The sequence below is a fragment of the Tiliqua scincoides genome, chromosome 3 (genome assembly GCF_035046505.1).
Source record: "Tiliqua scincoides isolate rTilSci1 chromosome 3, rTilSci1.hap2, whole genome shotgun sequence".
In the NCBI taxonomy this organism is placed as follows: domain Eukaryota; kingdom Metazoa; phylum Chordata; class Lepidosauria; order Squamata; family Scincidae; genus Tiliqua; species Tiliqua scincoides.
In genome coordinates this window covers 236,687,188-236,704,114 of record NC_089823.1, presented here as the reverse complement: position 1 = coordinate 236,704,114, position 16,927 = coordinate 236,687,188, and the positions used below count along the sequence as shown (strand labels likewise).

At 48.3% G+C, this 16,927-nt stretch overlaps 1 protein-coding gene across 1 annotated transcript in view; it reads left to right on the top strand.

Moving 5' to 3' along the window:
• PRSS56 (serine protease 56) overlaps positions 1 to 13,519 on the top strand; it is a 36,502-nt gene extending 22,983 nt beyond the window's left edge. Inside the window, exons 10-16 of the mRNA XM_066621573.1 lie at positions 3,037 to 3,198; positions 4,185 to 4,287; positions 5,896 to 6,037; positions 7,011 to 7,158; positions 8,320 to 8,409; positions 10,797 to 10,909; positions 13,346 to 13,519. Of these exons, the coding sequence (XP_066477670.1) occupies positions 3,037 to 3,198; positions 4,185 to 4,287; positions 5,896 to 6,037; positions 7,011 to 7,158; positions 8,320 to 8,409; positions 10,797 to 10,909; positions 13,346 to 13,519 (932 nt within the window). The remainder of the gene's footprint in view (positions 1 to 3,036; positions 3,199 to 4,184; positions 4,288 to 5,895; positions 6,038 to 7,010; positions 7,159 to 8,319; positions 8,410 to 10,796; positions 10,910 to 13,345) is intronic.
• Positions 13,520 to 16,927: the final 3,408 nt, after the last annotated feature.

Genomic DNA, 16,927 nt, shown 5'->3' with positions numbered 1-16,927 from the left:
TACAGGAGATTGTCTTTTTTAGAAAGTTCTCACATGAGCTGCATATTCCTCCCAAGCTGCTTTCTGAGGTCCAAATCTCTCCTCACGTGTCCCAAGTGTCATCTTGGTGGTCCTTTTCTAAGGCCTTACACACTTTCTGGGGAGTCAGCCCTGTTGAGCACAGTGAGTGTCGTTTCTGAGTAAACAAGCAAAAGATTGTACTACAGCCCCTGTCCATCTCCTGAGACAGCAGTCCCCTGAGAGCCACACATCATGCTTCTTTCACCTCCTGCGTGTTTACAAGAAGCCACTGGTCTTTCCCATTAGTCTTTCCCATTGGCCTCTCTCTCACCCCTTGTTTTGCACCTCAGAAGTGAGTTAATCTGAATTCTTGGTGTCTTGCTGTGGAATCTCTTGTGGCTCCATTGTCCTTCCCAGGCTGGGTACTCTGGCTGAGCTGATTGTTCTGTGTGTCTTGAGAGACATTCCTGGCTTAATCAAGTCTATGCAAATATTTGTTTTTCTCCAAAGTTTGAGGCTTTGAGGAAAGGATGGACTCGGAACAGTGCCATGTTTTCAGCATCATGTCTTCAGTCCTGGACCCTGTTTACAAGGCCAATGCACAACTTAGACTAGACTAGTGGAGATGGATACTGACTCTTTAGTTTTGCCTGCAAAAGGGCCATTGTGCCCCTTCTGCTTACATATGAGTTTCCAGAGTTGCCTCATGTTAAGTCAGACCTGTGGTCCACCCAGCACAGCACGGCCTGCTGCAAAGTTCCAGGGGTTCGAACTGTAATCTTTTCCAGCCCTTCTTGGCAATGCCAAAGATTGAATCAGGGACTTTCTATATATGCAAAACAGATTCTGTGCCATGGAACTGCAGCTCCATTTCCTATTTTTACATATTGTCTGACATTTCAGGTTCATTTGCAGATTGGCTGATGGCCAGACACAAAATAGGGCTCCTATACATTTAACAGCTGTCTAGGAGAAGGAATTGCAGGCTGTTCCTGTTTCTTTTATTAGATATATACTGTCAGACCCTGGTATCCACGAGGATTCAGCAGATACCAGGGTCCAAGTTTAAATGCCTTTAAAAAATAAGTGTGAGAATCAGGATTCTTACCCTTTCGCTGTCAAATTTTGCCATCTCCAAGCATGTGGTTTGTCCAGACTATGTTGGCACCTGTGATCCGTGGATGTCAGATGTCCAACTTTAGATATACAGTATTTAAATAAAACAAATCCATTGCAATAATATACAAAAAAATGCATACTGTAGATGAGAAAATACTGACAGACCAATCCCAAGCTTCAGTGGCACAGCAGGACCTCATGGCCTACACCACATCCAGTGCAGCTCAGATGGCGGCAGGAGGTCTTCTCGGTGTAAGGGGATTTATTTATCCTTACCCCAAATAAAGCCTCAGTCATCCCTATGGAGTTTCTCAGATCCGTGCCAGCAATTTAGCTGGTGCAAATCCAGGAAGCCTGGTGTAATGCTGGGCAGGTCGGGAAGGGGTTTGGGATACAGCAGAGGCCTGCTCCACCAATCTTGCTCCCCTTCTGGGCCTGATCCAGCCCCGGTTCCCCCACCCAAAAACCCTCCCAGCCTCCAAAATACCCTCCCACCACCCTATCCCACCCTGCGCTGCCAGGTGCAACCTTACCTTTGCCGGCCAGCACCGCTCCTGGATGCAGCGCCGGCAGGCCCGCGCAGAACATTTATGGCTACTCATGAGCCAGAACAACACCGGGCTGGTGTTGCTGGCTCATGAGTAGCCATAAATGTGCTTTACAGCATGTTGATGACACTTGGAGCCAGTGCAGGGATGTCCGCACCAGCTCATGGCCAAGTTAGGATTATGCTGTCAATATAGTACTACATTTATTCTTCTATTTATCATTCTAGTATGTTAGGAAAATTGACCAATTCTCTAAATGTTTATTAGCTACTAGATTTCTTGTTTGGACTCTTACATAAATGGCTAATTTCCCCATAAATGCAACATTCCATATATCTTGAAACATTTAAAAATGTTGAGAACAGGAATACTCACGTGGGTTTTTAGCTGTAAATTGTCTCATTTTGCTAAAAATAATAATACTATTAGTTCCATATTTGATTTTTGAACAATACTTTTTAAATAGCCTAAGAGGGCAGTTCTTAGCATTCAAAGAAGAAGTCATTCATATTATTTTTATTGTATTTCTTAATAGTCAAAGTACATATACCAAAGGAATTCCTAGGAGAAATGTTTTATTAATATCTATAATGCCATTACTGTGCATGGTGCTTCATGAAGTCTCTGTGCTGGGGGTTTATAGTCTAAATGTTGACCCAAGGGAGACCATAAAGGGAGAAGGAAGATGGAGGCAGGGCAGAGGGCATATGCATATGGGCATCTGCAGGGCATCTGCAGTTCTTTCCAGCAGAGAAAGAGGATGGGCATGGTGCCAAAGACCTTGTGGTAAAGGTGGGGTTCAAGAAAGGGTGCAAAGGGAGTAAACAGGGATGCATCTTATGGAAGGTGGTTCTTCCCCCATCTTCAGAAGTGATGTGCTTTACACAGGTGCTGCCTGCATTTGGCAAGACTTCACATGGGTCGCTAACTTGTTTGTTGGTCACGCGCTGACAGTCCAATCCTCTTCAGGTTTTACATTCCTGGGACAAGTGTTCCAGCATCTTGAGGCCCTTTTTGTTGGTCCCAAGACGCAACATGCCATTTGGCATGGCATGGCCACAGCTACAAGTGGCAGGCAGCCAGGTCCATGCACCAGTGGATAACCTGCCTGCGTCTTGTGAAATAGTGAAATGTTCTTTTATCCATGTCTGGAATTTTAATTTTAAAATAATCTGAGAATGCTTATTTTGATGGATTTTCTTGTATACATTTGAAAGCTGCCTTCAGCATAGCACACCTGGCAACTCATAAGCAAAAACCCTGCTTCCCAATCCCGTTCAAGGCCAAAGCATTGTTGGGGAGCCACAGTCTTCAAGAATAGTAGGGAAGGATTGCCTCCCCTGATGGTGCTTTTGCTTACTTCCCCCAGAGCTGCGCTCATACGCCCAGACCCTCCTGGAGTTTCTGCACCGGGCTGAAGAGTTCTTCCGCACTCAAATCAACTTCTCGTTCTTGACTCGTTCTCTCCCCCAGTTCATGCAGCAAGTCTATCGACATCTTTTCCCTGCTGAGGCACACCAGGATTCCACAGGTACTCACTGGCCCGTATCCCGAGAACCTTGGCATGGAGACAGATTGAGTGTGAAAAAGAGCTCCCATTGCAGAGCTCCCTCAAGTGCAGCACGAGTCCAGCTGTTTCTCACCTGGGAGAAACTGAAATGACATAGATCCATACCAGCAAATCAGATGCTCTGAGGAGCAAAAGCACTCCAAGCACCCATTGTCAAATTACAGATTATTGAGAATCCTCAAGGAAGAGGCACATGTCTCTAGCATGCACAGTGGCAGCTGCGGACCTCTGCAGCCCCGTGCCAGGGCAAAGCTCTGCGACGGCACCCCCCCCACGGGCTGTCACCACCCCTCTTGGGCAGAAATCCCCCCCCCCACTTGCCAGAGGTTCACGGAGCGTCGCGCAACCTCCTCCCACACCAAGGAAACCTCTGTGAGGTTCCTCGGCACTATAAACTGTGCTTCCGGCAAACCGGAAGCACAGTTTCCGCCCCCATCGGGGGCCTCAGAGACGTTTCTGCAGGGCCCTAGAGGCTGGCGTCAGGGCATTTGCCCCAGGTCAGCCTATGGCAGGCATGCAACTGCACAGTGGGCCAGAAATTTAACATCTTCCTTCCCCTTTGCACATGTGCCTTCCTTCACCAAAGCACATCAACTATGCAGGGAAAAAGGAGGTGACTGACGTGTACATAATGTACACCATATCCTTCTGGACACGAGGGGTACTTGTCGTCCCATTTTCACTCTTCCTGATCATTTGAACTTCTCTGCTCCCTATTCACCTCAGTGCTAATGGCTTTAGAGTGCTCCCTGCCAGCTCTGTTCCCATCTGGGAAGTACAGCTATAGTCTAAATACCTTCACCCTACCCAAGCAGCCCAGGATACAGTGGAATTGTGTAAATCTGAACCTACCTTATTGTTCCAATCCCTTGCCATGGTCATGGCAATCATGGGTAGGGAATGGGGTGCCTCTTCCCAAACTGATACCATCTTGTGTCACCCCAAAGAACAGATTGCAGACACAGAGGCAGTCATTCCCAGAGAAGAAGGGATGCAGCAGCCACATGCCAGAAAGATGCAGAAAAGGCAAGCCCAGGCTTCCCACAGGTGGTAAGCTACTCCTACCTATTCTCCAGTGGTCCTGGTGCAAGACTTGCTGCTGTTGTGACATGCCAGACATCAGAGAGAAGCAGGGACAGAGAAACCACCTTCTCTCCTTTTCCAGGGCAGCAAAGAAGATAAATGTGTGGGTGAGGAGGGGGTGAGAAGCAGGAAGGACCTCCTTTCTGGTTTGATTAAACGGTGAGCTAGAGAAGGACTTTTGGGGACCATAATGGTCACCTTGCATTACAAGCTGCTGAGATGCATATATTTGAGCCCAGGAAATATGAACCTGTGCAATATTGATCAGTGAACAGGGTATGGACAGTTATAGGTCTATGGAAAATAAAGGGATGTTCCTCAAAACAACAGCACTTTGAGCTAATTGTTTGAAATTTCAAAAAGCAAGTGTTCTTGAGCCAGTATGCCAATTACTAAAGAAAATCAGAAAATGTGACATTTTTAATTCGCAGTTATGAAGGTTACCACAGGTTAGCATTCCAGTCGTGAGGGCGCTCTCTCCATCTGGATTGTCCACTGTTGCAATTTTCTTCTGCAAACTGGCCAAGGGTGCGTGCAAATTTTTTTAAAAAATATTTCAGAAACTTTTCATGACTCACCAAAAATCGGCTCACGACACACTGGTGGGTCCCGGCCCACAGTTTGGGAAACTGCTGTAAAGTATGCATTGACCCTCTTACGGGCAAACTAAGCCACTCACCCTGTCAGGCAGCTCGAGGTCCACTAAAGTCTCTCAGGCAAAAGAAAGAAGCTACTTTCAGATGACAGTGCAGTGGGAATGAATTCCTCTGACCTCTGTATCTTCCTCTAACCGCTATCCCAGGCCTGAAAGCCCTGAGCTGACGCAGCTCTGAGTAGACCCATATAAGCTGCTGGGACTTGACATGGGGTAAGGGAACTGTTGCCTTACCTTGAGGATACCTCCGGCTACCTCTCTGCCCACGCAGGATACCTCTCTGCCCACCGGAGTGGACAGCTCGGTTAGGATTGGGCTGTAAGAGGTTTGATGAATTTAAAAGCTTCCTCACTCCTCTCACAACTTTTTAGTTGGTCTTCCTCATAGAGGCTATACTCCTGTTCCTTTTGGATCCTGATCATCCAGTTCTTTTGATGTAAGAAAATCTTACACTTCAAAGAAAAGTCAAGTCAGTTAGCACAGGGCAGATAAGGGGGTGGGGAGCTTCAAAGCCAAAAGGCAAATCCTGCTGACCTTTTGAAATTCACCAACCCATTCCAGTATTTTTACTCACGTTTGGTTTTAGCTACATTGAGAAACAAATATGGAGACTCTGGCTGTTCTGGTCCTGCTCTTAAGATCTGAGGCCCAAATGTGTGTGTGACCGGAGTCCAGTATTTCTTTGAAAATAGGAAAAGAGGCTTCCACTGGGTGTGACAGAAACAATAGAAGTGGATTGGCGGGGGGGGGGGAGCTTATGTACACGACATTAGCCCTGGCCCACAACGAACCTGGGGTAAGCTGTACATGGGGAAGGAGGTGGCATGCTTTGCTCTGTTGGCTCTGTCCCCCAAGCTCTACAAGGGCAGCACCAGGTTGGGCAGGCATTTGTTCATTGCTCACACAATCTCTCTTTGCAGGTCCCCATCCTCTACATTTCCATCCTTTGCATCCTTGTTCCAGGGCACAGGGCCCAGCTTGGGTGACTGGGTGCAGGCGTTGAAAGCCATGGCTGAGGGTTCAAGAATGGGAACAGGCGGAGAGGAGCAGCTTTTCTTGCAGGTATGTGGAGTCTCCCCTCCAGGTTCTGGTGAAATGTGGGCCTGCTTGGCTTCAGATTTGCACTTAGGTCATTCCATGCACCCCAAGGTTGTATGAAACTGTCTTTCTTGGCTTAAAACGGAAGACCCAAAGGAAACCACCCTGCTTTGGCATGACCCTGTCTGACCCAAGCCAAGCGCAATTCGCCCTGCTTCTCTGAGGCAGGCACAGACTCTCTTGTGCTGTATAGGCAAGAGCAGTTCACCTGGTGAATTTCTCCCCACTAAACATTCATGAAAACACTGGTGCACTTTTCAGGGTCAATCTTACCCTAGCTCATCATGGGCCCATAATTTCTTCCTCACCCTATGGAACACTGTCCCATCGTATTTGGATAAAATGGTACTATTGAAGTATCCCCTTGTTTTCAGTTGCGTCTAACTTTGTCCATTCCAGCCACAGCCAACAATGGCCAGATCTTCTATTTGGATCATTGAGAGAATCATCACTGTGAGTGGTGAGCTTCTCTTATCCAAAGCACTTCCCTTTGCTCCATTCTTGAGGTCCTCCTTTGTGCTCTTTTCAGTCGTTCCCAGGCAATGTCGTATGATGGCAGCATAAGAACATAAGAACAGCCCCACTGGATCAGGCCATAGGTCCATCTAGTCCAGCTTCCGGTATCTCACAGCGGCCTGCCAAATGCCCCAGGGAGCACACCGGATAACAAGAGACCTGCATCCTGGTGCCCTCCCTTGCATCTGGCATTCTGACATAGCCCATTTCTAAAATCAGGAGGTTGCGCATACACATCATGGCTTGTAACCCATAATGGATTTTTCCTCCAGAAACTTGTCCAATCCCCTTTTAAAGGCAGCTAGGCCAGATGCCATCACCACATCCTGTGGCAAGGAGTTCCACAGACTGACCACATGCTGAGTAAAGCATTTGACCTTGAGCCCCTCCCCCAGCTATCTTTCCTTCTGCTTTTCTGCAGCACACTGAAAATGAAGTGGAGGAGCTTCAGGACCAAGGCCAGGCCTTCATTCAGCAGCTGTGGAGGAGTCTGGATCCCCAGGGTGCTCTTCTAGATTTGGGACCAGAGCAAGCTGCTGCCAGCATGACCCCAACTCTTGTGCTGAATGGTAAGCAGCCACAGGACAGGGCCCAAAACTTAAAGGTGGCCGGGTTGGGCTCAGCAAATTTGCAGCCCAGAGGATCGCATGCTGGAGCATTCACCTCTTTGGCTGAGTCAGCCACAGCTTTGTATGACCTGGTTGCCAGAGCTGTATGGACTCAGTCAAAGCAGCTGAATGCAGCCAGTGTGAATGATAGAAATTGAATGCCTATATTCATTTATTTGGGGACATGATTTGTTTTGCCAGAGTCAGGCATGGGGAGGCAAAGAGAGTTACAGAAGGTCGTGAAGTGCTCTGCTGACTGCTGAGAAATCTGGCTCAGCCCTTCTCCAGTGACTGTCTCGTGATCAGGTGTTGCCTGGATGCCTTCTAGTATAGCTCTTTGCACCCTTAAGAGCTAGAAAGGTGCTTTTTCCAAAAAGACACAGAGATTTTTAGGATGCAGAGTTCAGCTTCCAGTGTTCCTCACCTGTATGGTATGGTTTCACAATTGAGAAATACATTCTGCTTTCACCAGAGCCAGCTCTGCTCTGCATATGGGCTGTACTGGCCCTAATAAGCACTAATCAGAATGCCCTGTGTTTGCTGGCATGGCACAGCTCTTTGTGACCATGGAGAAGACTTTTGTTCTGGTAAGTTTGATGGGAGTTGTACCTGGCTCAAATTGGGACCGCTCTATTCAAATAGCAGGGTTCATATTTTGAGTCTTCACCCCCGCCCCCCCCCACACTCAGGTACTCATTCCACCCCTAGTGAGAATTAGAGCCCTGATTTGCCTCTGGGCAGATTGCAGCCAGGGCACGAAGGTGATGGAACTCCTGTTTACCCTGCAGCAGCTGGCGCTCCAAGTGTTCTGGTCCTGAACATGGGGGTGCCGTGTTTTCTCTCTTGGCATAAAGCTGTTGACAAATCTGTGCTCCATGAATATGCCTCATCCTTTTTGAAGAAGGGATTTCAGCCAGAAGCAGTCACTGAATTCTGCAGTACTGAATTCCCTGGTGTTGTGCCACACTCCTCCATTATACCCTTGCAAGGGACCAGGCCTTTGAGATGTCTGGCTGATGGGCAAGGGGCTTGAGAGCAAAGCATCCTGGCCTCTTTTTGCCTTTTCTCCAGTAGCTTCTTTTGGTTCCTAATCAATCCCTTTCCCATTCTGCTCTGAGATAGACTCCCTGGCTGGCAAGGCCCATGATCAGAGAGAGAAGCGCAGTCTCGGAGCAGACCCAGTGAACGACGAAAACCACACCCTCCCCAAAGGTATGCCTCTGCCTGAACTGATCAGACTGCATCTTGTCCTTGAATTTCTTGCCAGGGCTGAGCTGAGCCTGGGCAAGTGGGTGTCCAAGGGAGAACCAATGATTTTATTAAATCAGATGTATATGCCAATTATACCCAAGGAGAATGGTTACATTCTCTCCTCTCCTCCTCCTCCTCATTAGTCTAGGACCAGCTCCAGAGAGTGCAAAGTCAGGCACTGGATGGGCCTCAGAGTAGGCAGAGGGCTCCCATCCTAGCAACACTGCCAGCATTCTGATGGTGCTCAGAATACCCAGGAGGACAGAGGCAGTCAGAGAATGTTCCCTTTCCAGGCCCTGCCTTTTTTTCTGAGTTCAGCAAACCCACTCAAGTGGGCTGAAGAGCCCATAATACAGTGGTTTTCAGAATGGGACAGCACAACGCCCCAGCCATAACAATAGCCCCACTGGATCAGACCATAGGCCCATCTAGTCCAGCTTCCTGTATCTCACAGCAGCCCACCAAATGCCCCAGATAACAAGAGACCTGCGTCCTGGTTCCCTCCCTTGCATCTGGCATTCTGACATAGCCCATTTCTAAAATCAGGAGGTTGCACATACACATCATGGCTTGTAACCCGTAATGGATTTTTCCTCTAGAAACTTGTCCAATCCCCTTTTAAAGGCATCCAGGCCAGACGCCATCACCACATCCTGTGGTAAGGAGTTCCACAGACCAACCACACGCTGAGTAAAGAAATATTTTCTTTTGTCTGTTCTAACTCACCCAACACTCAATTTGAGTGGATGTCCCCTGGTTCTGGTGTTATGTGAGTGTAAAGAGCATCTCCCTATCCACTCTGTCCATCCCCTGCATAATTTTGTATGTCTCAATCATGTCCCTGCTCAGGCATCTCTTTTCTAGGCTGAAGAGGCCCAAACGTCGTAGCCTTTCCTCATAGGGAAGGCGCCCCAGCCCAGTAATCATCTTAGTTGCTTTGTTTTGCGCCTTTTCCATTTCCACTATGTCCTTTTTGAGATGCGACGACCAGAACTGGACACAATACTCCAGGTGTGGCCTTACCATTGATTTGTATAACAGCATTATAATATTAGCCGTTTTGTTCTCAATATCTTTTCTAATGATCCCAAGCATAGGATTGGCCTTTTTTACTTCTGCCGCACACTGGGTCAACACTTTCATCGACCTGTCCACCACCACCCCAAGATCCCTCTCCTGATCCATCACAGACAGCTCAGAACCCATTAGCCTATATGTGAAGTTTTGATTTTTTGCCCTGACCTCTTTCCCCTTAAGGGGCGGGGGCAGGGGAGGCAGGGAGGAGGCAGTGATGCGCTCCCCAGGATCCTGCTGCTCAGGAGGACTGCAGGGACTGGGATGCTCTCACCAGTCCCTGCAGCAGCCTGTCGGGGGAGTGAGGAGCCCTGCGCGAGCGTCTGCAGGGCTCCCCAGGTAATCAGAAGTAAAGTGGAGCGATTGCTCTCCACTTCCGCAAAACCGGAAGTGAAGCGCGATCACACTCCACTTTCACGTCTAACTAGCTGGGGAGCCCTGCAGATGCTTGTGCAAGGCTCCCCACACCTCTGACAGGCTACTGCAGGGACTGGTGAATGCATCCCAGTCCCTGCAGCCCTCCTAAGTGGTGCGATCCTGAGGATCGCGTCGCTGCCTTCCCCCCCCGCCCCCACTAGGACTTACAGCAGTGCAAACTCTCCTAGAGAGTTTGAAAACCGCTGCCATAATCCCTTGGAGCCAACCCTGGATCCCCCTACTGGTTGTGTCTGTGTGAGCCCAAATCATTAGTTTTGCATATGAGTGAAGGGGGCTGGGTTCAGATTGAACAGCAAATCATTATTTGTTGCTTTGAGTATGATTCTTGGGTTTGCTCTCTTCCTCTCCTTCTCCCCTGCATTGTGCGTACAGACTGCAGTTTCCCATTTTGTCTGAACTCAGCCAACACTCATTAAGCCCACCAGGGTCCACCCACATAGAGGGAATCCATCAGTGTAGTATGGGACTCCCTTCAAACCTGGCATCCGCTCTACAGAGATGCCAGAGCTGGATCTGCTCTGCCACTGAACTTTAGCTTGCAGAATGTGGCATCCTAACACAGATGCATGAAGCCCTGGAGGACCTTATAATGTTAAAGGGGACCCTTAAACAGATTTTTGTACAAGCCAGCCTGGTGGATTCCCTCCATGTTGGTGTACTCTGGGGGGCTTACTGAGTGGTGGGGGCAGCAGGCAGGAGCACTACGCTTCTCCCAGAACCAGTGCCACTTCACAATGCCCGCCACGGCACAATTCCTTCTGCTAAAATCTTCCAACAGACTCATCTCCCACACCTTCCCCTTGCTCCCTTCCCACTTCCCTCCATTTCTGCTACAGGTTCTGGCTGCCAAGGTGTAAACGAATCTGTCCAGCATGCCCGTGATGTGCGTGAGCTGCACTCCTGGATTCTTCGAGTCCCTGAAAGGGATCTGGCCATGACCTTCCAGGAGGTGAGGTATCATGCTGATCACACTGCCCCTCAGTGGAGCAGGATGCTGGCTGTCCAGGAAAGAAAAAAATGAAATATTATTCAAGTGATTTATACTCAGTTGTTGCACCAGCAGTCTCTGTCTTGTGAAGAGCTCAGAGCCACACTGATCCTGCCCTGAGCCCAACTTGGATGATGTAAGAAATATGCTGTTGAGGGTGACAGCTGTCAGCTTTGGAAAGGAGCTCAGCCCCTGATCTCTCAGCTTCTGGCCATGTCTCCTTTTTTATTCCTTACCCATTATAGCAGTGGTGAGCTGACTTCGGGTTTGTGGAATATAAATTGACTGTTAGTGGAACCCTCTACCAGATGGCAAATAGTGGCTTCGCAGGGGGCAGCCATGTGCAGGCACTGAGAATGAAGGGAGGGCATCCCCAGGTCTGTGACTCAGCCCCGAAATCTGTTTTTGATATCAGAACTGAGTCCACAGTCCTTTCACACAAAGATTCAGTCCAGTTTCCTACCAAACTGTCCTTGTTTCAGCAGCCCAATTCAGAGGGGGAAGATCTTTTGCTGTTGCTGTTTCTAAATTATTGAGAGCTAGAAACTTTTGTTACAAATCATCTAGAGACCTGCCAGTACACCCAGTCTGAATTTGTATTCAGCAAATTCCAGATTTTGTACCAAGAAAACACATTCTGTGATCAAATTAGTGGTGGTATCAGGTCCGTGGGAGCCATTGGCTATGTGATTTGGGGGGGGGGGGGGGAGGTGCCAGAGCATCATCCAGCGTCTTGAATTCCTATAATTCAATGCATTTTTCACTGACGAGGTTGGTGGGAGCTTTTCTGGTGTATCCTCCAGCAGCCAGGCTGCTGGCCTCCAGCAGTTTGACATGCAATCTGTCATCCCCCCGCCCCACAGTGCCTGCTTGACTTTCCTGGTGCCAGGCACCATGTGGGGGGGGGGGGAGAGGGAGTCAGGGACATGGGCTCATGACTGGTGGTTCTCCATTTCCTCTCCTGTGCCCAACACTGGAAATCATAAGTGGAAGGCAAATACAAACCCCTTCTTCATCATCGTCAACAGAGTGACAGCGCTGAAGTGGGGGAGTGTCCACTGCTGACCACTGCCACAACTTGCCAAGTTTACCAGATGATAGTGGCGGCTGCAGCAGCCCTCCTCTTTCAGTTTGAGGTGTCATTTCAGTTAGGGATAGGCTATCCAGAAAACAAGATGGTGTCATGCACCAACGAAGGGAGATGCCTGCTATTGTTATTGCCCTAAAATTGTTGCCCTAAAGTCCACTAAAATTGAGTGTTGAGAGAGTTAGGACAGGAAAAAGAAAATATTTCTTTATTCAGCATGTAGATAGTCGGTGGAACTCCTTGCCACAGGATGTGGTGATGGCATCTGGCCTAGCTGCCTTTAAAAGGGGATTGGAAAAATTTCTAGAGGTTAAGTCCTTCACAGGTTACAAGCCATGATGTGTATGTGCAACCTCCTGATTTTAGAAATGAGCTATGTCAGAATGCCAACGGCAAGGGAGGGCACAGGATGCAGGTCTCTTGTTGTTTTGTGTGCTCTCTGGGGCATTTGGTGGGCCGCTGTAAGATACAGGAAACTGGACTAGATGGGCCTGTGACCGATCCAACGGGGCTGTTCTTATGTTCACCATTACCTGTGAAGCTAGCCAGGGACAGGACATAACAGAAAGTGAAAGTTGGCACTGGGTGAGTAGCAGCATTCTCATGAGGGCCCACAGCTGAGGGCCCACATCTGCCAGCCTGGCTGACCTATGATGCTGGCCCTAGATCAGGTGATACTCTGAAACTGCGTAATGTGTTAACCCAGAGATGCCAGGAGTTGACCTTTCTTTGCCACTTAGTTGCATAGCCTTTCAGATACTGCACAGGAAGATAATTACCTATTGCAGACAGTCCATTCTGCTTCTAGTGCAGGGGTGGGGATCAAGGTGGCATTGGCAGAGGGAAAGACGTCAAGCAGTATCCAGTTCCTTAGAACAAAATAGACACGAGGGAGGTGCTGGACTGCAGTTTACTTTGCAGTGAAGGGCCAGCGCTCTGCGTGTGCCTAAATGTAGTCTCTTCTATATTATTCAGATTAAATCTGAGCATTGCAAAAGGTTAAATTCTGAGGTTAAGTCTTAATGAGACAATCTGAGCTCAACCTGAGCTGTAGTTTGGATAGGCAGGAAAAGGATGTTCTTCTAAGAGCAGAGAAAGTTGGGGGCAAGGAACTGGCTTTCCCGGTGGCATTTAATGTCCTGTAAGCTCACATTTATTATTAAAAATATTTTTATCCCATCTTTTAAAAAAATGCCCAAGGCAGCTAACAAAATCTACATAAGGAGAATAATTGCATCATAAGAGTAATCGGTGTGTGACATCGCTTCTCTCTGTCTCCATTCACACCTCCTTTTTACCCCTTTCGTCAGGTCCTTGTGGACTTGGGTTCCAAGAATGCCAAGGGTCTCTACCAGGCCCGAATCAGAGTCACCGTTGGACACAAAGCTACAGCCTTCATGGGACTTATAGGCCTGGCAAACGACTCGCTGTATCGCAGCATGCCTGGCCTCATTGCCCGAGCTCTGGAGAGCCTGAAGACCTAACTGGGCCACTCCTGGGAGGTAATGAGCCAGTGGGACTCCCTGCTAAGCCAGAGACTGAAGACAGAGGACAGCTTGGGTCCCTGGCCTCAAGGCTGTGAAGGTCTAGTTCCCTGCTAGTCTGGATACTGAAACTGAAGACACATCTGGTGGTCTGCTAGCATGAGGGCAGCTCAGCCCTCCAGCTAGTGTCTCAGAGACAGGCCTACCTCAGAGAGAGTATGCAGGCACTTGGGGGGCACCACCACAGCTTCTTGAGCATCCAGTTAGGCTGCCGTCTTTTGTTTCCGACAGGACTCTCATAATTGAAAGAGCTGGCTGATGGGTTCCCTTCTGCCTCCAAGTTGGAGGTGCATTGATGGAAAAGCTGGATTAAACCCTTCTAGAAAAAAACATGTGGCAGCGGCCAGGCAGTTCCTAGGCCTCCACTTGCTTCTTGGATCCTCACCACACCAGTACATGTCTCTGTGGGATTACTGGAGAGCCTGCATCCTTTGCCCTATTTCCTGCTTCCGCCAAGGAACCTTCATGCTGTCGTGAGAGCTGGCTGTTCAACCTGGCTATGAGGGAACAGCATCATTGAGGTTGCAGCCATGACTCATCAGGGCCCCTTGGTCAACGCTGGTTTCTTTTGTAGGGACATGTAAAACTAGTTCAGAATATCACAGACTTATTTATCAGCATAAATAAGAGATGCCCTTTATTACAGACCCCTCAGTTCCAAACTGTCCCGTAGTTCTTGAAATAAAACATTCCCATATCTGGATGGCATCATGTATGGAGTTCTCCTGTTCCAGGGACTGTGTCCAGGGGAGGTCTGTGGTTTTCAGCAAGGCCACAGGCAGAACCCAACACAAAAGCATTTGATTTGCCTTTGATGTATAGTTAAATAAATGGCTGTGGGGGAAAAACAAAAATCAGGACAGCCTGAAAATGTCCCTTCCTGATTTTACTGTCTAGTTTCTAAGTGGTAAAAATAAGGGGAGAGGGAAGTCAGCTATTTTTCAGGGACATAAGAACATAAGAACAGCCCCACTGGATCAGGCCATAGGCCCATCTAGTCCAGCTTCTTGTATCTCACAGCGGCCCACCAAATGCCCCAGGGAGCACACCAGATAACAAGAGACCTCATCCTGGTGCCCTCCCTTGCATCTGGCATTCTGACATAACCCATTTCTAAAATCAGGAGGTTGCGCATCAGGAGGACCATGAAACATTGTGAGCACTGAGTCTGTGCAGCTAGAGACCACCATTTCATTTTATTGATTTTAAAAAGATGAGGTTTTCTACCTCATTTTTCTCATGTTTGAACCAAAACAGCTAATAACATGCCAGAAAGGGCCGTGGGTCAGTTGTAGAGCACATGCTTTGCATGCAGGAGGCAATATCTGACCTATCCTAACGAGATGTTATGTGGCAAAATGTGTGAAATGTTTCCAAATCTCTCACCTCAGGACACTCACATGCCGAAGCCACCGTAGGCCTTTAGACAGGAATTTACAACATGCGCCCATGACTGTCCTGGACTTGTCCTGCAGCTCCATTTTCCTGGCTGCAGGATGTAGTAGACAGAGCATGTTGGTGTTGCTTAGTAACCACACAGCCCACTCCCAGGGTACCACCTGATTGAGGAGCCTGTCTGCAGTTGCAGGGTAACCACAACATGCAACCTTGCTCTCTCCTTCTCCTCTGTTGCCCTGAGATTGAAGGATAGCAACTCCTCCTAGTGTCAAACTCCAGCTCAGTGTAGCTAGCCAAGCTCATTCAGTTCCCAGACTGTGTCACTAGTGTTTCTCTCCCCAATGGCAGAAGAGCTTTTCAAGTTGGTGGAAATTCCACTTTTTGCAGGACCTGTTTGGTTTGAAGAGGGTCAGATAAATGTCTTGCATAACAGACAATATTTATTTGTACAACGAAATATATTTTTGTTGTTGTTAACAAACATTAAAGTGATCTTTATTTTGTGATAAATATGTTTGTAGGATTTTCTTTTAAAATTCTCCAAGGAATCAAAGTTTGGGATGTTTTTCTTGTTAGAAGGTAGGCAGAATAAGCATCCATTATGACACATTATGTTTGCGCATATAGATTGCGCATATAGAGTTTCTTATTATGTGGGAATACCCTGCTTCTTAAATCAGGGAAAGATTCCCATTCCTTTCAATGAATCAGAACTCGACCTGCCTGCATTATGAATTGTTAGAAACATCTCCAAGGCCATTCAGTGCCAGTGATCCATGTGTGGAAGCAGGCTTCTGCACACAATCCCCTTGTGGGCTGGAAACTTTCTACAAAAGGAGAGGCATTTGTCATGCAGATCAGCATTCTGGGCATGGGGGTTTGACATCCACATTACAAAACCAATTGAGATGCTCTAGGACGGGTTCTCAAACTTTTTACAGGCCCTAGAGCAGTGGTTCTCAAACTTTTTTGATTGGTGGCTCCCTTGATCTACTGGGTCAGGTGGCTGCAGCTCTTCTTTAAGGCTACAATCCTATACCTTGTATAGGGCAGCAGGTTTTTCTGCGACTCCCCTGGCTGTTTCCATGACTCCCTGGAGAGCCATGGCTCACATTTTGGGAACCACTGCCCTAGAGGATGCTGCCTGATATATAAATGCCAAGGGGTGTATGTGGCTATAATGGTGATTGGGCAGCAGTGCTTCCCCCTCCCCAAGTAGCAGCTAACTGAACCCTTGATGTACTGTCCTGTCAGTTTTGCTAGCCATCAAAAATTGGGTCATGACCCACTGGTGGGTTCAGAACCCACAGTTTAAAAATCACTGCTCTAGGAGGATTTCCTGTTACAGGCAGGGGGGTAGACTAGCTGGCCTTGTGGATTCCTTCCATGATTCTGTGATTGAAAAAGAAAAAAGCCCAAGCCATGCACACGGATTTAACTGGTGCAGACATAGCCTGACTTTCCAATTGTTCTGTCATTGCCTTCTTTGTCTACAGAGCTGCAACTGGCCTCCCGCAGCTGTGTGATCGCATAACCTGTTGCCCAGAGATCATTTCCACTGGGACAGGAAGCAGCTGTCAGGGCAGCCTTGATGGATGAAGCAGGCTGGGCAGCATGCCACTCAGGGGACAGGGCTGCTCTAAAGATGCGGCAGCTGCTTGAGGCTGCAATCACTCCCTGCTTTCTGAGCCTGTCATGGCCGCGGGGTGACCCTGTCTCCCCCCCTCCCAAGAGCAGCGTTTCAAAGCCAGGAAGGCCACTTAATCACCGAGCAATAGAGCACCCAGGTGGATGGATCAGGGGAGGTAGGCAAAACTTAGGTGTATAACTTGTGTATATATAAGTTCTCCAGAATGGGGTAAATAGGTTATGATGAGGGAAGGGATGAAGACAGTCTAGACTGAGACCTGCCATTGCTGCTGTTTTTGTCAATGTAAAGAGATGGGAGAT